At 41.3% G+C, this 27,482-nt stretch overlaps 1 protein-coding gene across 2 annotated transcripts in view; it reads left to right on the top strand.

The window, feature by feature from the left end:
- The window catches only part of SHROOM4 (shroom family member 4), a 220,405-nt gene that overhangs the window by 53,389 nt on the left and 139,534 nt on the right, over positions 1–27,482 (top strand). For both annotated transcript variants that reach the window (XM_036305186.1, XM_036305184.1), the window contains exon 2: positions 26,280–26,431. In XM_036305186.1, the coding sequence (XP_036161079.1) occupies positions 26,280–26,431 (152 nt within the window). The remainder of the gene's footprint in view (positions 1–26,279; positions 26,432–27,482) is intronic.

Genomic DNA, 27,482 nt, shown 5'->3' with positions numbered 1-27,482 from the left:
ATTATAAATTGATGAACAAAAATAGATACAGAGACAGAGCAGCATCGAACAGACTGTCAAACTACAGCGGGAAGGCTGGGGAGGGTCATGGGGGGGAGGTAAGAGATCAATTGAAGGACTTGTATGCATGCATATAAGCACAACCAATGGATGCAAGATACTGGGGGATAGGGGAGGCCGGGGGAAGGTCAGTGGGGAAAAAAAGGAAACATATGTACTACTCTTTGTAATACTTTAAGCAATAAAATAAAATTTTAAAAAATCTATATATTCAATGAAATCCCTATCAAAATCCCAGCTGGTTATTGATAAACAAATTCTAGAATTTATATGAAGAAGCAAGTTGTAGAATAGCCAACACAATATTCAAGGTGAAGAACAAAGTTGGAGGACTGACATTACCTGACTTTAAAACTTACTATAAAGCTACAATATTCAAGACAATGTGGTATGGATAAAAGAATAGACAATAGATCAATGGACCAGAGTGAGGAGCCCAGAAATAGACCCACATAAATATAATCAAATGATATTTTGACATAGGAGCAAAGGCAATACAACAGAGCAAAGATAGTCCTTGCAACAAATGGTGTTGGAACAACTGGACATTTATATGCAAAAATAAATCAATATACAGATCTTATACCCTTCACAAAAATTAACTCAAAATACATCATAAACCTAAATGTAAAACTATAAAACTCCTGGAAGACACACAGGAGAAAATCTAGATGACTTTGGGTAATGCAATGAATTTTTAGATATAACGCCAAGGCATGATCCATGAAAGAAATAATTGATAAGGTGGACATCATTAAAATTAAAAACTTCTTCTCTGTAAAAGACATTATCAAGGAAATTAGAGATAATCCACTAGACTGGGTGAAAACATTTGCAAAGATACATCTGATGAAGCACTTTATCCTAAATATACAAATAACTCTTAAAACTCAACAATAAGAAAAACAACTCAATTAAAAAGTGGGCTAAAGATCTTTTTTTCAGTTTGTTTCTTTTTTAAATTAAGTTTATTGGGGTAACATTGGTTAATAACATTGTATGTTTCAAGTGTACAATCCTCTAATACATCATTTGTATGTTGCATTGTGTGCTCATCACCCAAATCTAATCTCCATCTGACACCATATATTCAAACAGCTCAATGCAGGAGCTGTTTCCTGCCTATTCAACCCAACCTTGCCCACTAGCAACCACTAATCTTTTTGTTATCTCTACTACAGACCTGGTGCATGACATTTGTGCACTGCAGGGGGGGGGGTGCTTCCCTCAGCCCAGCCTGTGCCCTTTAGCAGTCCAGGAGCCCTCAGTCATCCTTAGCGCTGCTGCGGAGGTGGGAGAGGCTCCTGAAACCGCCACTGCCTCCCCTCTCCTCAGCCCTCTTCCCCTCTGGTAATCATCATACTTTTGCCTGTGTTCATTAGTTTGTTTGTTCATTTGTGGCTTTCTGTTTTATATCCCACATGAGTGGAATCATATGGTTCTTGTCCTTTTCCATCTGACTTATTTCACTTAGCATGATACTCTCAAGATCCATCCATTTGTTGCAAATGGCAATATTTCATATTTTTTATGCCTGAGTAGTACTCCATTGCATCATATCTTTATCCAATCATCCACTGAAGGACACTTTGGTTGTGTCCCTGTCTTGGCTATCATAGATAATGTGGCAATGAACACAGTGGTACATATGTCTTTATGAATAAGTGTTTTAATAAATTGGGCCAAGGATCTTAACAGACACCCAATCAAAGAAGATATGCAGAGGGTAAGTAAGCATATGAAAATGTCCCATATGTCATCAGGGAAGTAAAAATTAACACAATACCATAACCTCACTTACATATTAGAATGGCCAAAATCTAGAACACTGACAACATCAAATGCTGACATGTATGTGGAGCTACAGTAACTTTCATTTATTGCTGGTAGGAATGAAAAATGGTATAGCCACTAGGCAAGCAATGTTGGCAGTTTCTTACAAAACTAAACACACTCGAGGACAGTGGGTGGGGAGTGAGGGCGGAGGGTGGGGTAGGAACTGGGAGGAGGGGAGTTATGGGGGGAAAAAAGAGGAACAAATGTAATAATCTGAACAATAAAGATTTAATTAAAAAAAACACACAAAAAAATTAAACACACTCTTGACCAAATGATTCAGCAGTTACACTACTTGTTATTTACCTAAAGGAGGTGAAAACTTAGTCCACACAAAAAACTCACACATGTTTGTTTATAGTAGCTTTTTTCATAATTGCCAAAACTTGGAAGCAACCAAAATACCCTTCAGTAGGTAAATTGATAAATAAACTGTGGAACATCTAGATAATAGAATATTTTTCATAACTGAAGAGAAAGGAATAATCAATCCATGAAAAGACATAGAGAAAACCTTAATGCATATTAATAAGTGAAAGTAGCCAATCTGAAAAGGATACATAGTGTATGATTCCAACTCTATGACATTCTTAAAAAGGCAAAACTATCCTATATAATTAAAGGGTAATATGCAAATCGACAAACGACCAGTTGCTATGATGCGCACTGACCACCAGGGGGCAGACGTTCAATGCAGGAGCTGTTTCCTGGTGGTCAGTGCGCTCCCACAGGGGGAGCACTGCTCAGCCACAAGCCAGGCTGATGGCTGGTGAGTGCAGTGGTGGTTGCGGGAGCCTCTCCCACCTCCGCAGCAGCGCTAAGGATGACTGAGGGCTCCTGGACTGCTAAAGGGCACAGGTTGGGCTGAGGGATGTGCCCACCCTCCCCTGCAGTGCACAAATGTCATGCACCGGGTCTGTAGTAGAGATAATAAAAAGATTAGTGGTTGCTAGTGGGCAAGGTTGGGATGAATAGGCAGAGCAAAATCAATCTGAGTGCTGACTGCAGAGGAGCCAAGGGCTGGAGCTGGGCTGTTTCTTAGGGGCCACTTCCCTTAGGTAGGGTTTTGCCTGACTTCTCTACACTTGCCCTAGCCAATACCCCACATCTCCACCCACCAATAGTCACATTCTTTGGCCTTCCCTGAACATTGCTGTGGGCCCCCACACTGGATTTCCCTCCCTCCTCGGACTTTTCCAGAAACATCTTTTCTGCATTGAGAAAACTTTCATTTTTTCTCCCCCTCTGCTATTACTTAACTCAAGGACAGAGGAAATAGCTGCAGTCCAGAAACATACTCAATAAAAAAAAGAAGAAAAAGAAAGAGAAGAAGCCTCAAACTGATCCCAAATCTTTAAGAAAACAATCCCGTAGGATTTGATTTTGAATCGCCATGCAATGTGTGGAATGAGAAACATGTTCTAATCAGGGCTCTTTCTGCTTGGAGCCTACCTGATTTCTCTCCACCCTCCCTAGCCAGCTGGGCTAGGCTAGGCCCAAGGGAGCTACAAAGCCGCCAGCTTAGAAGATGGAGACAAATAGGGAGGCCCCAAAGGACAAAGCAAGACTTGTTACTAGTTTTGAAGCCAAAGCAACACACACAGTGTTTAAGGTCTGTGGGGGTAGATGTAGCAAAGCCTGGGATCCCAGCTTTGAAGTTAGACTGAGGCTGACTTTCAGTGACGGTTCTGTAGGCAGCATTTTCCAAGCTGGTCCTCCATTTGCTTCACCACCCTGATTCTCGCCTTGACTATCTATTGTCATACTTCCCCAACTCAGTTTCCCTGCAGCCAGTCAGTGCCTTTTCTGAACTGTTTGTCCACATGGCTGCCACAGTGCTCTTTCTAAAACAGAGATCTGATCTCTACTCCCCTCTCTTCCAATCTTTCTCATTTCCTTCAGGAGAAAGCCCACATTCCTTACATGATATGTAAACTGACCTCAACTGCTGTAGCCTCACGTGTCCTCACCCCTGGTAACCCCACAAAACTATTTACAATTTTCCTGAACATGCTTTTTCCTTTCCTGTATTAGCCCCTTTGCATCTGTTATTCCTTCAGCCAGGAATGAATGCCGTTTTTCTCTTTTTCTCCATCAGGGTGTATTCCACTCATCATTTAAGACCAAGTGAAACCTTAGGCTTACTGGAGAGGGGTTTTCAGCTCTCTTCTTGTTTCCAGAGCTCACTGAATATACCTCGGGAAAGCAGAGAGGTGAAAAGGAAAGAACCCAGATTATGGAGTCAACCATAATGGGTAAATAACTTAATCTCTCTCTCTCTCTCTCTCTCTCTCTCTCTCTCTCTCTCTCTCTCTCTCTCTCTCTCTTTCAGTTTCCTCATCTGTAAAATGAAATATAAATCCCAATAGGGAAAAGTAGTTGATGTTGATAAGTTCCAAGCACAGTATCCAGTACATGTTAGATACTTGGGCAATGTTGCATGTTGTAAAAGAGATAGAAAAAAAATGATCACTTTACCCTCATTGGGACTATAAGGAGGCTTTTCGTGCCAGGTAATCTAGTGAGTGGTGTTCTCTGGGACCTGCTTTACCTAATCCTCTTCATAAATGTTCACCTGCCTTTGGCCATCCTCACATCTAAGGGGTGTTGTGCAAGTATCTTGCCTTCTTAGGAGCGGCCATCAGCTGCCTTCCCATTCACATCCCTTAGAAATCTGTATGAGAGAGGAGGGATGAAAATTTAGCATTTCATTCTTCTTTTCCTCATGCCCTAGTCTTATTTCCCAAGCCCAAAAGAGATTATTTAACAATCATTCCCATGTTGACCTTGTTCTTTCCTATAACCCGCTTGCTCCCTAGTCTTTTTTCTGCAATTGGGATTTCAGAAATGAAACTGTCCATGAATAGGAATCTACTGTTCTCAGATTGGGATGGACATACACACGAGCTGGTTTCTCATCTGGACTCTATTTCAGAAATGTACACAAGATGTCAAAAATATACCACTTGGAACTAGAGCAATATTTATTTTTTAAAAATTAGGGGGGAAAGTTTCCTTGCTTCAATTCCTACTGGAATGTAAAATAACTATGTGCTGATGCTGCAGTTTGACAGCATTGATTTAGTTACCCTCAGGGTCATTGAATGAGTGGTGCATGGCTGCAAACACACACACACACACACACACACACACACACACACACACACACACACTCTCTCTCTCTCTCTCTCTCTCTCTCTCTCTCTCTCTCTCTCTCTCTCAGAGTGCTTTGTTGTGAACTGGTAATTTCAGAGTAAGGCTTTATTGGATCAAGCCATCCATTAACAAACACTTTACTAAGTGTTCCCTTGTGTGCCAAGCCTTGTGTTAGGCAGGCAGAAGAAAAGAAGCCAGGGAACCAGAAGTCACAGATGGAGTAATCAGAACACAACATGAAAGAATAATGAAAGCACTAATGCAATAACACAGACTAAATATTAAAGGGTAATATTAAAGGATAAGGTTACTGAACTGGGGTCCCCGGGCACATTTCCTGGATGGGATGGTGAGACCTGAGCAGCTCTGTGTTGGAAGACCGGATTGAAGACGCTCAGTCACTTGCAGTATACTCTCAGAGATGTCCATTAGAATGTATTGAATGGATATTAGTATGCAGGAGGTAGGAACAAGAATGATCTAGAAATACCCATGTCTGAAAGAGGCCATATGAAAAGTTGAGAGTAATATGAGACCAAGAGGCCAAATGCATCTTAGTCCTAGTGTTACCACTGACTAATTATGAGTGACGTTGGACAAGTCCTTTCTCTAAGCACATCAGTTTCCCCATCTATACATTGCAACTAAATACTATCAGTCTTACCCACTCCTAGGACCATTGTTAAGAGAACAAATGACATAATTGTACTTGGAATAGTACAGAGGACTATCCATAATATAAGTTGGTATTATGAAGGCAGGTGTTTATACTGTAGCCACTCTCCTGCAGCTGGGAATAGGATGACCTCAGTATTTGAATGAATTTTTTTTGGCAGGCCTCTTGCCTGCCATAATTATAGCCTGCTAGCCACTAGCTGAGTGTTCATAGTTAAACAGGATCTGTCACACAAGTATACACGTGGGCTCGTGTGTGTGTGTGTGTGTGTGTGTGTGTGTGTGTGTGTGTGCGCACACGCGCGCGCGCAAGTTTGCATTGGACTAGGACAGCGTCGGCAAACTGCAGCTCACGAGCCACTTTTGGCTCTTCGGCCGCTTGATTGTGGCTCTTCCACAAAATACCGACTCCTGCGCATGGGTCACGAAGTTTCAATCGCACTGTACATGCGCGCCCGCACGTGGTATTTTGTGGAAGAGCCACGCTCAAGGGGCCAAAGAGCCGCATGTGGCTCGTGAGCTGCAGTTTGCCGACCACTGGACTAGGATATTAGAACCATGACAACAAAAAAAAACTGAAAAACTCTTAGGAACAAAAGTGATATGTTGAGATGGGGATTTGTGCAAGCATTTTTAGGCCTGCTTATAGAAAGACATGCTCTGTTACCCCTGCACTAAGCCCCATTATCTATCATCTTTGGTATATTGCAAAGCCTTTCTATTTATCTCCCTGACTTCATTCTGCCCCAATCCATTCCATCCTCTGTACTGCTGTTGAATTGCTCTTTCCAACCCACAAAGAATTCCTGGGCTCTTGGATGCCCACAAGGTAGCATACATGCTCATTCACATGACATTGAAATGGGGCACAGATATGGCTACACCTTTTTCAAATTGTGGAACACTTTGATACTCAGAGCTGCTCCTCTGAGTTGCCTCAAGACCCCTCCTGTTGCACTGTTTCTCACTCCTCAGGACCCAGCAACTAAAATGTTAGTGCCCAGCACAGCAGAGAGCCTGGAGAATACTGTTTCATGTATTGACCTGCATCTATTCTGCTTGGCCAGTGCTCTTGTGTTCTGGTTTTTAAATATTTTGAGAATTACCTTCACACTCACAATTCATCTAATCCCAGCTCATCTTTCTGGCCTCATCTCTCACAAGTTCTCCCCACAGATTTCAACAACACTGAAATCCTCATGTTTCACGTCTGAATTTGTACACCTGTCTCTCTTACTATACTAGAAACTTGAGCGCAGAGACAGTGTTTTACTCATTAATGTAGTCCCAAGCCCAGCTCAGGAGCCAGCATATAGTGGACACTCAATACATGTTTGTTTTTTAACATAGAACATGCTGGTAGATGGGACCATTCTATTGGTAATCCTATAATCTACTCCAGAATCCAGACCTGAAGCTGGTGCAAAGCACTTTCCTGGTCTTAATAATACTTCATGAATTAATTATTCACATTTCCAGTGCCCTTGAAAGGGAGGGAAAGAGCAAATATCATTTCCATTCTATTACTATGGAAGTGGAAATATTTTAAGAGTGTGTCTCAATCACAATACATTCTTAATAGAGCTGAGGCATAAAGTCATATATCTGGAACTTTTCCTTACCTATCCTATATAATAAAAGCCCAGCGACTGAACAGCAGAATGACCAGTCACTGTGACCTGCACTGACCACTAGGGGGCAGACCCTCAACGTAGGAGCTTCCCCCTGGTGGTCAGTGGACTCCCACAGTAGGAGTGCCACTCAGTTGACTGGGTTGAGCAGTGCTTCCACGGTGGGCAATCCCCACAGGCCATGCCCCCCACCAGTGCACGAATCCCATGCACCAGGCTTCTAATAGTACTATAAAGCCCTTTGGGGTTTGGTGGTGAAACTGTTGTTCTAATGTGAGTAATTGTAGACTGCTGCCTTCTGGGGAGGTGCTGGTTTTCAGTCTCTCTAAGGAGGCCTGAGGACTGTCTGTTGGAAGTGATATAAATGTTCTTGCCCCTTTTGCTCCAACACTGCCAGGAGAAACACTGTCTTGTGGGGTTGGGGTGGAGAATACATTGCATCCCTCTTGATTTGGTTTCCAGCTTCTGCTTCATCAACATGGCTTCATAACTGGTTGTCCCTTGAGCAACAGGCGAATTTTTGTTTCAGTAAACTCTCTGACAAACTTTCTCTGAGATTCATCTTCCCCACACTCACTATAGCCAGCCAAGCTGTGATTACTGTAGAGAAGGCCAGAGTGAGAGAATGACTGAGCCCTATTTTCAAAGAACTTAGTCTTTCTTGGGAAGCAGGTCTCACACACCAGGTTTGACTTAGCCTGCAAGTAACTGAAACTCCTACTCGAAGTTATCTCACATAACAGGAAGTCCAGGGAAAGGGCTGGCTTCAAGATTGGTTGATTCTGCTGCTCATAATGACTATTAGCAGGTTCTATAGTAAATTTTTTACCTTTCTCTTATCCAGCAGGAGAGAGAAAAATCTATTAAATCCTAAATCCAGGAAACCATGTTGGTGTCAAACATTCTCAGTTTCCTCTTTATAGACAGTAGAGAAACATGGGCACTGGAGAGCAACAGGGTAGATTCAGAGTACCCGCTGAGTTCATATTAGCAATGTGGCCTTGTATGAGTCAATTAACTACTCTGAGCCAGTTTTCTTGTTTCAGATGGCAATCATAATATCTGAATTGCTCCCTAACAGGTTTGTGGTGGGGATCATGTGGCAATGTGAAAGCATTTGGTAAACCATATAAAATGCCATATACTTTGAGGCCTTTTAAAATGACTGTCATCAGAGAAGATGTACACGGAACACATACTGTATTTAAGGCACTATTAGATTACAAGGTTCAAGTTTCTCCCAAACGGTTTAATAAGCATCTACTAAGCCACCCATAGATGCCAGGGATACAGATATGAAAAACCCAGTCTCTGCCCTGAGCGAGTTCCCAATAGAGCAGAGGAAACAGACCCATGAAGAGATAACTTCAATACTATTTGGTAAATGTGTAGAAAAGTAGAGGTTCCACATATTGGAAGTACACAGGATTTACTAACTTATCCAGGCTACATAGGAAGAGATAGAGGCAGTGTCTGGAGCTTATAAAGCAATAAAAGTTACAAAAAGAGCCATATAACATAGATACATGCACAGTGAAGCCCCCAAACATCCTTCTCACTTTGTACTGTAGGAGCAAACGAAGGAGTAGAGTCTGTAGAAAACAATGAGTAAACAATGGGGTGATAAATTCTTTTCTCTCTCCTCCCCATATGTTGTGGTTAACCCACACATGCTCCTTAGAGCTTCTAATCCACATATACAGCCAGAAATCTAAGCATCTCCATGCATAACAGCGTCTCAAGTTGTCATTGAACACCGACCCTCACTGGCAGAACAGTAGCCTCTGAAGTCGCTTCATGATCTTCTATAGCATATCCTTCAGGAATTACAGAAGATCAGGCCCCTAATAACTGGTTGGGACATGTGTATCAACTTTTTCAGAAAAATATTATTTAACTGTAGAGTCTCAGATATCCTATCATTAAAAATCACAGTCCCCTATTCTATGTTGCTATCTTAATATACCTTAAACTAAAACTATATTTATAAGGAGTTTATGTGCATTTTTAAAACAACAAAATGTTCTTTAAATATAAAGCAATATTTCAGTTTTTTTTTTTAAAAAAATGCTGTTTCCATTGACTTTATCAGTTCCCTGAACTGTGTAAGCCCTGCTGGTGGTGCTATGAGGATAGGGTATTAAGGCATGGAAAGTCTGTACAGTCTAATCCCTGAATCAAACATCAGGGTTAAATTCTGAGTTCCAGTGACAAGCTTTGCTTGTGACCACTCTCTTATGTAGAGATCTTTGCTTCCCAAGGACCTTTTGCTGGTGGAGGGTCTTGCCTTCAATTTGTAAGAAAGGCAATATTTGTGAAGTGCAATAAAGTGAAATGCAGTAAAGTGAAGTATGCCTGTTTTATTTTTATTGTTGACAGTATTACAGATGTCCCCCATCCCCGCCCCTTTACTCTCCGCCATCCAGCTCCTGCCCACCCCAGGCCTCCCCACACTATTTTGTGTCCATGGGCTATGTATATATGCATATACGTTCTTTAGCTAATCTCTTTCCATCCCCTTCACCTTTTCTCCTCTGAGATCTGTCAGTCTGTTCCATGCCTCCATGCCTCTGGACCTATTTTGTTAATCAATTTACTATGTTCATTAGATTCAACATATAAGTGAGATCACGTGATATTTGTCTTTCTCTGACTGGCTTATTTTGCTTAGCATAATACTCTCCAGGTCCCTCCATGCTGTCACGAAGGGTAAGAATATATATATATATATTGATTTCAGAGAGGAAGGGAGAGAGAGAGATAGAAACATCAATGATGAGAGAGAATCATTGATTGGCTGCCTCCTCACACCCCCTACTGGGGATCGAGTCTGGAATCCGGGCATGTGCCCTTGACCAGAATCGAACCAGGGACCCTTCAGTCCATAGGCCAACGGTCCATCCAAACCAGCTAAAGCAAGATCTTTCTTTTTTCCAGCTGCACAGTATTCCACTGTGTAAATGTACCACAGCTTTTTTATCCAGTCATCTACTGATGGGCACTTGGGCTATTTCCAGATCTTAGCTATTGTAAATAGCGCTGCTATGAACATAGGGGTGTATATTGTATATTGTTTTTAACTGTGCTGTGCAGTTTCCCTAACTGAACTAGCAGCTCCGTTGGTAGCCAGAAGTCAATATTTCTAACTGGGAGGCAGTGCTGCGATCACTTTTCCTTCATTGGCTGGGGGAGAACCAGTTGGCATTTAACAAGATTTGGTTCTCAGGTTCCTTCACTTTGAAAAATTTCACCTGCAAGCATTTCTTCTCCTTTCAAGCAAACACTTGTGAAAGGTGGTCCATTGATTACAGCAAATAACTTATTAGTTTAAATGGAGGTGAGAAACTTGAATAATTTGTTTGATTTTATTGTAGTTCAATGTCAGTGATGTATAAGGGCTAACATTAAAGGCTGCTCTTTTCAGCAGGGACTCTTTCATCTGTGTTTGTTTAAAAGTGAAAACAATGCTGCTAAACAGAAAATGTTCCCAGGTTGGTCTTCAAAGTGAACTGTAGTCAGTTAATTGAAGCACAGATCAGGGCTGTGAACTGAAATATACACAGAACACTCAAAGGAGTGTGTGTGTCTGAGTAGGATTTAGATGAGAAACCCAAAGGGCCTTTGGCCTATTTGAAAAAGTCCTGTTGGAGCAGATAAGCTGAGTTACCTCCTTGGAAACCAGGCTTGGAATAATTTGGTATGTAGTAGGCCAGAGATTGTGAGAGGTATTATACACTGAATTGGCAGAGGTACTGCACCAAACATGCCTGTAGCCTTGGTCCTGTTGATTAATGGTACTTTTGCTGGCTGACAATGTGAACATCACCACTAGGACTTCTAATCCAGGGATTTCCACAATTGAGAGTTTACAAAAGCACAGATTGCTGGGGCCTGACCCAGAATTTCTGATTTAGTAGAAGACCAAGGGTGGGTCCAGAAAATTTGCATTTCTGGGGAGATGTTGCTGTTACTGGTTCAGAAACCACACTTTGAGAACCACTGCATGAATGAATGAATGAATGAATGAATAGGATCCCTTGTGCAAGAGCACATTTTTTCCCCTCTGTAACCTTATGGCATTATTTATAGTTGAGTGAGAATGGGCAAATCCTATGTAGGATGTGTTTGATCCTGTTAAGTTTTAGAATGAGGGGATTACTAGGGAGGACATAAACAGGAGTCCTCTCTTACCTGTGAGGGGATACATCCCAAGACCCCCAGTGAATGCCTGAAACCATGGGTAGTAAAAAACTCTAGATATACTGTGTTTTTTCTATACATACATACCTATGATACAGTTTAATTTATAAATCAGGCACAGTAATAAATTAACAATAATAATTACTAGTAAAATAGAACAATAATAAAAATATCTTATATAATAAAAGGCTAATATGCAAATCGACCAAACAACAGGTCACTATGACTTGCACTGATCACCATGGGGCAGATGCTCCATGCAGGAGCTGCCCGCTGGTGGTCAGTGCACTCCCACAGTGGGAGGTCTGCTCAGCCAGAAGCCAGGCTCACAGCTGGCAAGCACAGTGGTGGTGGCAGAGCCTCTCCCGCCTCTGAGGCAGTGCTAAGGAGCAGCCAGCCAAGTGGTAGGGAGTAGTCAGCAGGCAGGCGGTAAGGAGCGAGGGGTCCCAGACTGTAAGAGGCATGTCTGACTGCCAGCTTAGGCCCACTCCCCACCATCAGTCGGACATTCCCCAAGGGCTCCCAGACTGCGAGAGGGCACAGGGTGGGCTGAGGGACCCACCCCCCGAGTGCATGAATTTCATGCACCGGTCCTCTAGTACTATAATAAAAGTTATGTGAATGCGTTCTTTCTCTCTCTTTCTCAAAATATCTTGTACTGTACTTCCCTTTCTTGTGATGATGTGAGATGATACAATACCTATGTGAGGAGATGAAGTGAGGTGAGTGACGTAGGCATGGTGACATAGCGTTAGGCTACTCTTGCAGTTTGGGCCATTATTACGTAAAATAAGGCTTCCTTGCACACAAGTATTGCAATACTGCCACAGTTGATCTGATAACTGCAGTGGCTATTAAGTGACTAACAGGCAGGGAACATATACAGCGTGATTATGCTGGACAAAGGGATGAGTCATGTCCTGGGTGGAATGGAGTGGGATGGCGAGAGATTTCATCAAGCTATTCAGGACAGTGCACAATTTAAAATTTATGAATTTTTTATTTCTGAAATTTTCCCTTTAATGTTTTCAGACTGCAGTTGATCACAAGTAACTGAAATTACAAAAAGCAAAACTATGGATAAGGGAGGACTACTGTACACTACCTCTTTCTTTAACATGCACAGCAGGGATTTCAGTTTGTACTGCGCTGATTATGACCCTGATTTTTTCACAATCCTAACTGATCTTGCTGCAGACAAGGAAAGAACCCAGGCCCCAAACCACATGGCACAGTTTTAATCAACTCTGTCCTGTGTCGGGACCCTTCGAAAGAGATAATATGTGGCTATGGAGACCATACGTCCCAGATTTCCTGGGATAGCTCTGATTTCACATAGTATACCCTCTCGTCCCCATAAATATAATTGTCAGACCATGTCCTGCTTTGGGGTTCAGAAAATATTGTTCCCATATGCATGGCTTAGGGGCCTTGGGGAGCCAAAAACAAGTCTTCACTTTCTTTCTTGAGATTGAGGGGGCCAGGGCGAAAGCTTGGCTCACATAAAGGGCTACAGAGTTGGGATAAATCTAAACATTTGAAATCGGCAACAAGCTGCTTGTTTCTTCTTTGTGTGTGTGTCTCAGTGAAGTGATTTCTATTACAGATCCTTGAGTGTTACAAATATGAGATTCTGAGCTCTGAGAGGGACTGAATTGGACCTCTGGCTGCCTCTCTTTCCTCCTTCTCCACTCTCTGAAAGGACCACACAGAAACAGCCCAGACAGAAGAGCCACTCCAAAGAAGGAAATTCCACAACCTTCATTGACCCACCACTCAGTCTAATATTTACCTACTTTTTTTCTGGCAGGAAGTCCTTCCATCTTGCTAACACCAGTCCCTCTCTTTGCAATTTTAGTTTCTTTTCCCTTGCTCTGCTTTCAATCAAAATTGAGAACAGCTGGTCCTCACCCTTTATGTTTTTTATGTGCTTAAAAATCATATTAAACCATTCTTCCTGGGCCCAGGTTTAACCATCCTTGGAGCTCCTTTATCCTTCCTGCGTGCATCTGACTTGCCAGCCGTTTAATCATCTTTGCCATAGGGAAGCAGCTTAGGCAGTTTGGGCCAACAGTGCAGCAAAGCCTAAAGCTTTATGATTTGTGCTAATGGGCATGCTAAATGTTTAGTGGAGGCTATTTTTGAGCACGCAATTGTGAACAATTTAAAGTGGACTGTACATGGAACCCATTTCCTTCCCCGGCTCCCCCAACAGGGCCTCCCCTTAGCAGCTGAAATGAGTTAGTGGCAATCAGCGTAGAGTAGGAATCCTGTGGTTTCTGCCCTTTCCCTCCTGCTGGCTCTATGGCAGATAGTCTCCTAAAATGAGCTTTCTCCTTAGTATGGCCAGTAACTGTATCTTTGGAATCAATTGGGCAAGGGGTTTAGGAACTGCTTTAGCCAAAAAGCAGGAGATTTTAGTGCTGAAACTCCATGTGAGGTTTAGGAAAGGGTGGGAAGACAGGGGTTAACAGGGATGAAGAGAGAGAGAGAAAGAAAGAGAGAGAGAGAGAGAGAGAGAGAGAGAGAGAGAGAGAGAGAGAGAGAGAGAGAGAAAACTCATAATGCTTGCTATATACAGGACGATTGCATCTCAAAGTCAGGGCCAATTTTATTCCTAAAGAGAAGAGGGTAACTTGCTATTCCACATGATTTTCTGTGTCACCTGCCTTTTGTGTGGTAAGGGAGGGCTGTTATCTTAGGTTACCCTGCAGGGTTGGGTCCAGGGACCATGCGCATCAGGGCATAATAGACCTAGCTGATGGCACTGCAGAGGAAAGGGATAGGGTCAACTGAGATTTGTCCTGTTCTCATTGTCACACTTGTTGGCTCCTCCTTTTTAATCAAACCTTAAAAGCTCTTCTCTTCATAAACGTTAGCCAGGCAGTTTGTCTCGGCAAAGCTACAGGGGCAGTTAATGCATCCGGCCATAAAGAAGGAAGAGAAACTGACAGAGAAGAAAAAAATAGCATTTGTATGAGGGTGTCATTGAAGGCTTCATCACAGATACACTCAAGATGTAGACAGGAACAGAAATTTTCTTGGGGTGGGGGGTGGGGAGAGCAGTTTGATTGAAGCATTAGCTGCCTTGGCACTGAGCCAAGGCAAATTGCCAGAGAACCATTAAACTCTGTGTAATTCCATATAATTCACAGCAGCCACAGGTAATCTGAATCAGACCTGACAAAACTTCCCTATCACTTATTGTTCATTAGTGCTGAATGCATACTACAGATATTTAAACTTGTTTTAGTCATATTGTGGTGGCCATATTTTCCAAACCCCCCACATCAGGAAACCTGGCTCGACAAAGGTTTTTTTTTTTTTTCTGACTTGTGAATTTGTTTATATGAAAAACCTTGCTAAGGTATAAACACTAAATCCCACTTAACATTGAACAAATGGCCTTTAAGGAAAAAAGCTATAGTTATATGAGATTGAGTCAGGGCAAACTCTCATTCAGACATTGGTGAGGGTCCCCCCACCCCACACACCTTTTAAGGGGTCTGAGGGAATTGGTTAACTAAGCACTAAATCAAATTAGAATCTGGTTTATGCCCATCGTCTGTATTTGCTCTTAAACTTTTCAGGAATGGTATACTGAAAGGGCCTGTTGTAATGTCTGTACATGGGAAGGTGGAGTAGATGTTACTTTGAATTCCCAGATGCTGGGTGCAGTTAAATCTCCCAGCATTCATGGTCTGTTTGTGAGAACTTGTGTGTGTTTTAAATTAACTTCCTAAGGCTGAGAATGTTAAAAACTAGGGAGAATCATGTATGGGTACAAGGTATTGTTGACATGCACCCAAGTTTACTTAAAAGCTTCATTACTCCCACCAAATTAAGTCTAACAATCACCTCTGGGCACTCACCACAAACAGGAGATATTTAGCTCAAAAGATAATTATTTTTGGACTATTCTGAGTCAATAATGATAATGCTTTATAATGCTTTTTTTTTTAAAGCTTGGACACTTAAAGTGCCTTTTTAACCAGAACTCTTTGCATTGCTAGCTAAGTATCATGAGTAGCAATAGACCCATGGAAAACAAAAATGTGTTATCACATCCTTGCAGAAGGAAATATATTAAACCTAATAGATTTTTTATCTTGGGCAACTCATGTAACATCCAGGAACCTCAGTTATATGATCAGCAAAGTGAAAATAATATTACTTGTCCAGAATCAGACAAATAAGGTGGGTGCTATCCCTGGGGTCCCTTCTAAGTCTAATTTCAGCCAGTATTTATTGAGCAACTACTATGTGCTCAATACAAATATTTGTTTTCCTAATTGCCAGTGATAGAGCTATAAAAAGACATTATTTGACTTTTCTCCTGCTATAACTTCAGTATCCCAACAGAAAGTAAACATATGTAGAGATAAGTGAAAAAATACAAAATGATGACTTTTGTGAAGAAAGTAAAACAAAGTAATGTGATGGAGAATAAGGGTTGGAGGTTGGGGAAAGAGAATAAATCTACTTTATATTGATGGTTAGGGAAGACCTCTCTGAAGAGGTGACATTTGGGCTGACACTTGAATGATGAAAGGAGATACATAAGGATCTAGAAAAAAAATAATGTTCTGAACAGAGAGAACAGCAAGTTCAAAGGTTCTGAGGTGGGGATGAGCTTGACCTCTCTAAAGAACAGAAAGTTCAATATGACTGCAGTGTTTGTAGGAAATGAGGCCAAAAAGACAGACATGGCTGCTATTTACTTGATAAGAATCATTCCTGGTCTCCCTGTCTGATTTAATTAGTGAATATAAGTGCTAGATGTTAATGATAGGGTTCTTGATGTTTGCCCATAAGAATTCCAGGAAAAGGCACTGGTGGGATGTAGGGGGAAGGCTAAGGCAAAGAAAACAAGCTCAAATACCTTGTGGAGAGAGAGGTGGCAATGGAAGAGTGTGTACCCAGGAGAGGTGGTTAGGGAGGGCTAGAGAAAGTTTGGAGGGAGAAGGAAAAGCACCAGAGTGACCTTGGCTATGAGGAATACCCTCATAAAGGAAAAGGGGGAGGGCTCTACCCTTGTATTTGAAATTAGAGAAGTGGAAGTGAGGAGGGACTGGAGCTAAAAATCTGGTTCTTTCTTTTCATTCAGCCTTACCTTGAAAAGCAAGCCTGCTACCAAGAGAAAAGCTTCCACACTGCTTTACCCTTAGTGATTTCCTGATCTTAATCTCAGATGCCTATCATCTCCTTCATTTTCTTCTCAAACAAATCCTGTCATTTCAATCCATGTGCTCTGATGTAAGAGTCCCTACTTAACACCAACACACAAACAATTGAGTGCTCTCTCTCTCTCTCTCTCTCTCTCTCTCTCTCTCTCTCTCTCTCTCTCTCTCTCCTCTATCATCTATCTATCTATCTATCTATCTATCTATCTATCTATCTATCATCTATCTATCTATCTATCTATCTATCTATCTATCTATCTATCATCTATCATCTCTCTATTGTGGAAATTCAGTTTCGTTTTATTTGATACATCTTGCTGAAATGGTATGTCACTTCTCAGTCACCATGTGAACTGGAGAGTAGCTTGTACCAAACAGTGTGATGGCTTACTTATTAACAGCTCTGCAGCACTCTGTGAAAGCAGCAGTAAGTGTGCTAACTTAATATTAAATTGGTTCTATCCGAGGGTTGGTAAAGAATATTATTGCTATTGCCTTTGATATATAGATATACACATACACATACACATACACATACACATACACACACACCTTGGTAGATTACTTCTGTGGAAGTTGTTTGCATTGATAGCAGTTATGCAGAAGGATGGGAGGCAATTGAATGACTCTTTACACCCTCTTTATGTAACACTGTGCAGAGGGCTAAGCGAAGAGCAAAGATTAAAATCACTGCTGAGGAAAGGAGTCCTGGGCAGAGGCAATGTCCTGGGAGCAGAATGCAGGGGCCCAACTATGGAAAAGAGAAATCCAGCCACCTCTCCCTTCACCCACATCTTATAGAGGGCGCACAGGTGCTTAGTAAACTGTACAAGTGGCTTCCAGACAGTAGAGCAGGCCTATTGGTTTCCAGAGGCAGCCTTTTGTCCCTTCCCTAAAGGGTGTTAGTCCTTTGGTCTTTATCCAGTCAGAAATGACTAATGTTGGGTATGTGTACTCTTTAGAAACTGTCTGGCTTTTTGCATAATGGGTTATAAATAAATGGCTTCAGGGAACCAGCAATGAGTTATTGAGTGAACTTGGTTTTGGGATGGCTCAGATTCCAGATAGTTAATCACATCTTCTTGGGCTGAAAGGCTGTATGTAACTCATTTACATTCAGCTGGGAAGTTAAAAAGACACTTTTAATGATCTTGAGGAATAATTTAACATCGAGATTGGGTTGATAGTGGAGAAATAAAGATTATATTAACCCAAGTAGAATTATTTCTGTCTCTAGTAATCTGGTGGAATTTAACAGCCACTTATATTTTAATTAGGGCATTTCTTCCAAGCATTCATGCACAGCTCATAAATGTCAATAAGTTAATGCATCCTATTTCCATTGTTTTTATATTAGACTAGAGGCCTGGTGCACGAAATTCATGCACTGGCAGCGGCGGGGGGCGGGGGGCATCCATCAGCCTGGCCTGTGCCCTCTCACAGTCCAGGACCCCTTGCTCCTTACTGCCCGCCTGCTCGCTGCTCCTTACCACTTGGCTTGCTGCTTCTTAGCGCTGCCGCAGAGGCAGGAGAGGTTCCCGCCAACACCGCTGCACTCGCCAGCCATCAGCCCAGCTTCTGGCTGAGCGGTGCTCCCCCCATGGGAGCACACTGATCACCAGGGGGCAGCTCCTACATTGAGCGTCTGCCCCCTGGTGGTCAGTGCATATCATAGCGACTGGTCATTCTGGTCATTCCACTGTAAAGTTCATTTAAGCTTTTATTATATAGATAGTATGAGAAAGGCTGTTGGACTTTCCTGTCATCTAGGGTCACCCACTAGATGGACTTTCTGGTTTGTTGTAGACTTTTAAAAATTTATTTTTAAAAAATTTATCTTTATTGTTGAAAGTATTACTGATGTCCCCTTTGTTTTTGTTTTTTTGTTTTTTCCATTGACCCTCTCCAACTGGCACCCGCCCCTCCCAGGCCTTTACAACACTATTGTCCCTGTCTATGGGCTATGCATATATGCATATAAATTCCCAGGTTAATCTCTCCCCACCCCACCCCACCCCCAACCCCCTGCCTTCCCTCTGAAATTTGTCAGTCTGTTTCATGTTTCTATGTCTCTGGATCTCAATTTTATTAAAATAGACATTTAATGGACATAAGAAAAAAGACTTGAGGAGGAAACCATCAAAATATTGACTATCATGTCTAATTGGGAGAATATGAATTATTTAAATTGTTTCCTGTGCTTTCCTCTATTTTCAAAATTGTCTACCTGGGTCACATATTATTTTGTGTAACTCTCTTTTAAATAACATCCCTTGCTTTACTATAATAGAGTTGAATATAAAGAAATGAGCAAAAAGAGACCTAGGCTCCTATTACCCAGAAAATTCTGTTGGCATTTTTAAAAAAGTAACATATAAACGTTGAGAGCCTAGAGAAGTATAAAATTAATAGTGGAACTTCCAATATGCTTACCCCCTTCATTTTTCCCAGTCTGTGGCTCGTCTTTTCACTTTTTAGTGGAATTTTTGATGAACATATTTTTTTATTTAGATGAACTCCACTATAACACTTTTTCTCTTATGGTTATTGCATTTTACATCCTGCCCCAAAAACTTTACCCACAAAGATAGTATCTTATGTTTTACTCTAAAAGCTTTATGGTTCTAGTCCTATCATTTAAGGCTATGATCTGGCCAAATATTTTTAGTAAAAATTTGCATCAGTAAAAATATTTTGAGCAGGTGTCTCTAATATACATAATTTTATTTGTGGATGTTATAATTTATTACCACCAATATTAAATATTAATAAGGCTTGATTTTTAATTTTTTAGATAAGCATAAATATAAACAGAAGTTCCAGTATCTCTTGTTCAGTAGATCATCTTGTGCATAACCTGGGAAATATATACCCCACTTGAGATTATTGTTCTAAACCACCAACGGCTAAAATTTTTTACAAACACTGATATTATTAACATCAGCAAGAGACTTCAGTGTAACCAATTGGTTAGAGTTTACAAAGTGTGAACAGGACCCCAATAAGTATATTGCTGATAGTGGAAGAAACTCTGAGTTTACTCTTGCATAGTGATGTTTAGTCCCCCTTATCTGACTTATGGAGACAACAGGATGATCTGGCTTGGTAGGATCAAAGACAAACTGGCTTTTGGTTGCTGATGTAGGATATAGTGCTTTTGACTCCCTACCCCTTTCCATCACCAAATTCCTAGAGCTGAGTTTGGCTGACTGAGTTTTTGGCACAGATACTTAGAATTTGACTCGGGCTAATCCCTAGGGATATTCAATGATTTTGAGCTTAGAGGGCCTTTGTTGTGAGGATTAGTAAACTAGATGATGATTAAGCAATTGGGGAGGTGTCTGTAGGGATAGGGTCTGCTGTAGCGCACAGCATAGTTCCCTTGGTCCAAGGTCAGGGGAGCCCATGGGCCTGATTCACAGAACTTTATATTCTGGAACAGCCCCTTGTAGAATTTGGGCATCTGCTCCTTAGCCGGTAGAGGGAAAGAATATCTTCTCTCTTGATGTCTACCTCCTCGACCTGTCTCCATACAGGGATTATTGCTTAGAACCAGGCCTGCTTACTTTTTTTTGGGGGGGGGGGGCTGCTTACATTTTTGTAATTGGTTGGTGTTTTTGAATTCTTTATTTAAGAAAGAGGTTTTTGTTTTCTATTTTTCCTTTTGGGAAACTGGAGTAAGGTAGAGAACATGAAATCAGAAATATCAGAGTTTCTTGTTTTTCTATTCTAGACTACTTTGGAAATTTGAGAGGAATTTTGAAGGGAGAGAGTTGCTGCAAGAGAGACAAGGTAGGACAGCCGATATGTCTACAACCTGGAATTGGACTGTTGAAAGTCATGGCAAAGACATTGCAGAGATTTCAAAGACTGTATCTCCCTGTCCAGGGCACTCTGATTAGTCTCTCCTAGCATGGTCAGACTCTAAGGGGTACCATTAGGGTAGAGAGGGCAGATCAGAAACATTCCCCAACTTGTGATCTACTCAAGATTTCAAACTAAGTTTCAGAATAAGCACAGAATTATCATTATTTTGTGGTCCTACTTCCGAATAGTTTAACTTCTTAAATCCAGCTTATCTCCACTTCTATATTTTCTTTCTGTTTATTCCCTAGAAAAGACCAAATTGCTGAATGAGTGTCTGAAGTGTTACTAGAAACCTGAAAATCTTCTAGAGGGTACTAAGTAGACATTTCACAGGATATTCTATTTTCTTAAAGCAATGAAGCCACTGTATTCTGGGTGGACCTCTTCTGTCTATTTGCAAAGAACAAAAACAAACATACCATCAAGTTAAACAAGTAAATGTTTTTGCCTCTTAGACTAGCTGGTGGAAGTAGGAATATGGGCTGGTAATTTGGCCAGAAGGTCCTAGAACTGGCCAAGAAAGTTTTAGTCAATGCCTGATTTTCCAATAAATTTCTTGTGGCAAGTAGAGGTATTTGCAGTCATGTCATTGATTTTTTAATGCTGCTCTTACACCATTGTTATAAGCATTCAATACCATTTGGTTATCATTGCAGATGCTATTTCTTTTGCTGACAGCATTTTTCAAGATAAATCAGATTTAACTTTTTTCTTCACTTTCTCATATCTTATAAATTTATTCAAAAGACCCAAGCAAGTATCTGCTAATATCTGACTAAATAAAAGCTACTAGCCCTAACTGGTTTGACTCAGTGGATAGAGCGTCAGCCTGCGGACTGAAAGGTCCCAGGTTCGATTCCAGTCAAGGGCATGTACCTTGGTTGCGGGCACATCCCCAGTAGGAGGTGTGCAGGAGACAGCTGATCAATGTTTCTCTCTCATTGATGTTTCTAACTATTTCTCTCCCTTCCTCTCTGTAAAAATTCAATAAAATATTTAAAATAAATAAATAAAAGCTACTAGAAAGCTAGTAAGTGCTGTTAAGTCAATTTTTTCTTGCCTTTACTCTCAAGGGGCCAACTTGTCACTTTGTTGCCAGCTATCAGAGCATTTCATGCTACCTTGAAGACCCATCAAAAATTTCCAAGTCATCAGCTCATTAGCACAAAATGGGGCTTCGGGAACCTCTTTCGGTGTCCCAACTGTGCTTTTTAAGTGTTCCAACTTTGATGGACCACTCTGAAACAATAAAGAATGCAGGAAAATGAGAGATGACTATTAATTAGTCTATTTTGAAGAAGTGAAACATGGATGAAGGCAAAGTACAATGATGCAAAAATCTGGGATTTCCTGCATCAGCAGAAGGCTACGACATGCTAACTGTTCACAGGTCACTGAAAGTCAGCGCTCCAAGGGTCCCCACAGATCATCTAGCCAGATGCCCACATTTTACCAGTAAGGGTAAAAGAGGCCAAAAAAGGGGAAAGGGACTTGCCCAAGGTCAACCAGCTCTTCCAAACTTTCTAGACACCAGCTGGCTTTTGGTTATATGACCTTTATGCAATCAATGTTCAATTACTTGGGCCACTCACTATGATCACTTGCACAATCCAAAATAACACAGAAGTTAACCATGGCTTACAATGGGCTTGTTTATGTTTATACTGACATTTCAATACATCTGGGTCCAATCTGAGAATTCACAGCATTTCAAATGAAACAAGAAAGTCACCCTGAAGTTCTGAATCAGGAAAAGCTGGAAAGTTGACCAACCTTACTGTATGGACAGCATAAAATGATGCTATACAGCCCCTCAAACAGGGCATGTTATTCTCAACAAGTTTGTTGATTCACACCTTTCCTGGGGCCCAGACAGAATTATGAGTGAGGTGGTTAGAAGGGGAAAACAAAACTTTTCAGAGAAGAATATACAAGGTGAGGCAAAAGTAAATTTACATTTATTCACATGGAAAATAATATAATAAATAATAATACAACTATATATCTACTTTTGCCCCACCCTGAATATATCTTTCCCCTTATTCTCTCCCTTCCTCCATCCTTTCCTTCTTTTTCTTTCCTTTCCTTTCCTTTCCATTTCCTTGCTAGAAAAATGAACAGCTGTTTTATCTTCTATATAAACAAATGTGTGGTTGAGCCATTGACCTGGAGAACTGGCTCTCAGGAGGCAAAACAATAAATGAAAGACATGCTGTATCCCAGAAATCTATGTGGAAGCAGGGGAGGAGAAAGATTAGTGAACAATGGTTTTTTAAAAGCATCAAAAAATCAGGAGGAGTATGAAAGAATCAGTTGTATAGCTCAGTAAATGCCCCGTGTCTGGGAAAGGACTAGTTTGGTGTATAGTCCAAGAGATCTTCAACCAAAGAGAGTTCCATACCCTGCTCTGGATCAGTCTGGATTCTGAGATTGTGCTGGGTGCCAACAATTGGTTGTTTTGTTGTTTGCAAATCCCACACTTGTGCTAAAGTGGCATTGTCTGTCCTGAGGAGGATACTGCTGGTGACTGAGAAAGGGCATGGAATGGCAAAAGGGGCACGTAGTCAGCCTGAGGCTATAGTCTGAAAAAGAGTTCCGGCAAGGACTCAGATAATGGCAGCTGAAGTGGCAGTAGGGAATGCAAAATGCCTGAACTTTTGCTACAGCAATAACTAAGCATATGAGTTTAAAAAGTACCCCTCTTTCATTTTCTGGCCTAGAATAAACAGAGATCTTGCTGATGTAACAAAGTGCTTAATTAACTCGAAGTGGTATTTAATATCAATACATATTGAAGGGAAGACTTGCTGTGGCTAACAGTAATATGGATAATTGAGTTGTATGAATAAAAAAATGAGTAGAGTGAATTAAGACTAATGCACATCAACAGGAAATATCTATTAGCAGTCATTAGTTAGATTCCTGTTCATGGTTGTTTGCTAGCCTAAGGAAGCCCTTTCAAATGGCTGGTCCCTGTTGAAATTCCTGCCTGATGCTGAGAACCTTCCATGGATGCCAAAGGAATGAGTCATTCAAATAGAACTCCTGAAATTCAAGTATAGCATTTTTTTTTTTTGGCAGCAGGCAGCAATGACTGTGAAGTAATAATGATAATGACAATGGAAATAAGAGTGCAATCCTAATTAATCTGCTGAGAGTTGTTCCCCATTTACCAATATTGGCTTGTTTTGAGTGGTGGCCCAGGTACTAGAACAAAGGTATATATATTCAAAGTCACTTGGCTAACCTATAATTTATCAAACAAAGATTAATTTAAAAACTGTTGGGTTAGCAGCAATAAATTTAATTACAGTCTGTGATTTAACTTAAAATTTCAATTTGTTAGATGGGGTTTTTGAAATCTTGAATTAACATTTTTCTCTGCACTAAGGAGGTTGCATCTGCCAAATTGCACATGAGCTGGCCAACCTAAAGCTCAGCAATATTCCATCTTCCATGGTGTGGGATAGATTGGATGCTATTAAAAACTGAAAGATTGGAACAAGAGTAGAAATAAGTATAAAAACACCTGCAGCAAAGACCAGCCCATAGTTGCCCCACTTAGAATCTAATTTTCCCTAAGGATTGTGTGGTTTAATCACCCTCACCTCAACTTGCCCTTGGGAAAAAACAAATAAACACCTCTTTCTGATTGGACCTTTTGTTACTCAACCATTTGTGTGGATATATGAACTTTAGATGGTAACCCACCCTTGAATCTAGTTGTGTGTGCTTTCCTCTTTTCTGTATGTCCAGCATGTTTTCTTGTGCATAGTAGAAATTCACTAAAAACTTGAAGACTGAGTTAATGGATAGATGAGATGACTCCTAATACCATGGATGGAATTGATGTTCCAATAGGTAGAACACACTTTTGAGGTTGAAGGAACATATAACATCCTAGAGGCCTGGTGCACAAAATTTGTGCTCTGGGTGGGGGGAGTCCCACAGCCCAGCTTGCGCCGTTTTGTAACCTGGGACCCCTTGGGGGATGTCCGCCTGCTGGCTTAGGCCTGCTCCCAGGGAATCAGGCCTAAACCGGCAGTCAGACATCCCTCTCACAGTCCAGGATCCCTTGCTCCTTACCGCCAGCCTGCTCACTACTTCTTACTGCTTGGCTCGCTGCATCTGCCCCCTGGTCGGGAGGGACTGCGGGAGGGTTCCAGGGCATGTCCAGCCTGTCTCACTCAGTCCTGATCCGCCAGACCCCAGCAGCAAGCTAACCTACTGGTTGGAGCGTCTGGCCCCTGGTGGTCAGTGCACATCATAGCGACTGGTCAACCAGCTGACTGTCTGCCCCATGGTGGTCAGTACACATCATAGTGAGCAGTTGAGCAGCTTTAGTATATCATTAGCATATTATGCTTTGATTGGTTGAATGGCCTACTGGACCACCAGACACAGCATATTAGGCTTTTATTATATAGGATAAAAGTAGCTATAAGCAAGGACACTTGGGGAACATTCTGCTTTGATTTTCCTTTGTCTACCCCAGTGGCTATTATTTATGACTTTGCTTTCAATGCCCCCCTTCTTGCCAAGATTGGCCTTCTCAATGGAAATTCTCTAGGCTATGGTGGAAGAGTGAACACCCAGGTTCCAAGCTTTTGGTAAATGCCCCCTATGTGCCAGACACTGGAAGCACTGTGCTGGGGACTTGTTGAAGAGACACAGATAAATGATCAATTACTTTGTGCATACTTTGTATCTTTTGAATTTGCAGTTCCACTCACAGAATATTGAGCTAGACAGTGATGGCGAACCTATGACACGCGTGTCAGAGGTGACACGCGAACTCATTTTTTTGGTTGATTTTTCTTGGTTAAATGGCATTTAAATATATAAAATAAATATCAAAAATATAAGTCTTTGTTTTACTATGGTTGCAAATGTCAAAAAATTTCTATATGTGATATGGCACCAGAGTTAAGTTAGGGTTTTTCAAAATGCTGACACGCCAAGCTCAAAAGGTTCGCCATCACTGGCCTAGAAGCTACCTTCAGAGTCAATCCCCTTGCTATAATAATCAGAACTCTCACATTTATTGAGGACTTACTGCTCCCAGACACTTTGTATACTAACATCCCTGTGAGGTAGGTACTCTCATTATCTATATTTCACTTATGAGGCCCTTAAGACACAGAGATATTAGGTAACTTGCTCAGGGTTACACAGCTAGGAAGTACTACACCCAAGATCCAAACTCAAGTTTGTCAGAGTTCAAAGTCTGCCCAAAGATAGGAAAGGACTTGCCAGAGGTGATTTTTCTGGAGTCTAGCTCTTCGGACTCTAATTTACGTGCACATTTTTCTATGCCAATCTGATACTTCAGCTCATATTGTGGGGTTCCTTCAAAGCATCATTTTCATATTTAGAAGTGCTTGTCTCCCTAGCCTAGATGGACAGATTGTATTACTGTGTTGCCTCCTTCCTCAAAGGCTTGCCCAAGCTTTGCCTTCAGTAAATAATGGTCTATGATCAGATTCTTAGCTGCTGCCTGGAGCTTCCTGGAGCCATTCCTCACCCACCTCACTGCCTCCACCCGGCCCCAGCCCTGCCATGCCAACTGCAGTACTACTTATGGCTCAGAGGTTGGGAGGAGCCAGAAAGTAGAATTTTTGGGGAAGGATTGCCTCACCACCTGCTTTCTATCTTGTTCTCTGCAACACAGATTGAAGATGGCGGCAAGGCAGCCTTGTCCCAGAAGATGAGGACTGGTGATGAGCTGGTGAATATCAATGGCACTCCATTGTATGGCTCCCGCCAAGAGGCCCTCATCCTCATCAAAGGCTCCTTCAGGATCCTCAAGCTGATTGTCAGGAGGTAAGGTAAAGGGAAATTTCCTGCACAGTGCAAGGGCTGCCAAAACCACTTGGTTGGTAGTAAAGCCTCAATAGAGTCATATCTCTATCAATATCACTAAGGAAAGAGGTGTTTCTCATGAACAGAATTCTATACACAACTGAAGAAAACTATTAGGAGAAAGGCCTTCTGTTCAAATCCTGGCACTGTCACATACTACTACCTGTGTCTTTTGGATAAATTCACTTTACTTCTGCAAGTTTCTGTCTCCTTATTTGCTATTGAGAGAACAAAATGACTCAATGCACACCAAGGACTTACCTAACCCAGCGTTTTTCTGTCTTCTTCATAACAAGCTGCCACTGTTCAATCACGTAGATTTAAAGAGACCCTACTACCTTCCATGGTAGGCATTCTGGAGGCTGTGGCAAACTCTAAGATAGAAACCCTGCCCTTGAGGAGTGTACAGTTTAGCTGGGGAGAAAGAATTCACATGTGATTGATTAGCAACACAATTTTGAAGAAAGCAATTAAGGAGATTTCACAGAGTGAAGGGTGATTGTCAAATGGATTGTTCAAACAGATATTGCTATTAGAGTTCAAGAGAAAGAGAGGACCTTCAGAAGAGAAAGCGTAAGACTTCATAGAGGAGGTGAAATTTGCACTCAAGGGTGGGTAGAATTTGACAAACAAACCATCTAAAGGAAAAGGGCACTCCAGGTAAGTTGAGTGGCATAAACAGAAGGAAGGTAAAGGCGTTTTAGAACATAGTCATTCTACTGCCACAAAACATTTGCCTCTGTAGCTTTCCATATGGCTGCTGCATCTTTGCTCTGTACTACTGAAAATTATACTTAATGTCTATTCGCTTGTTTTCTATACACATGCCTAGGTTTCAACATGTTAAATGTTTTTATTAGAAAAAAGAACTTAAAGCATCCTTCCTTCCACAATTAATACTTTCCCCTCTAGCTACTACCCCATCTTCTTTCTTTTGCTGATACTCAGTCTTTCAAAAGGAAATTCTATAATCACTGTCTCTACTTCTTCATCTACCATTTTGCTTTTTACC

Source organism: Myotis myotis, unplaced genomic scaffold (assembly GCF_014108235.1).
Source record: "Myotis myotis isolate mMyoMyo1 unplaced genomic scaffold, mMyoMyo1.p scaffold_m19_p_4, whole genome shotgun sequence".
Taxonomy (NCBI): domain Eukaryota; kingdom Metazoa; phylum Chordata; class Mammalia; order Chiroptera; family Vespertilionidae; genus Myotis; species Myotis myotis.
The sequence above is the reverse complement of the archived record's forward strand: the minus strand, read 5'-3'. Positions and strand labels throughout refer to the sequence as shown.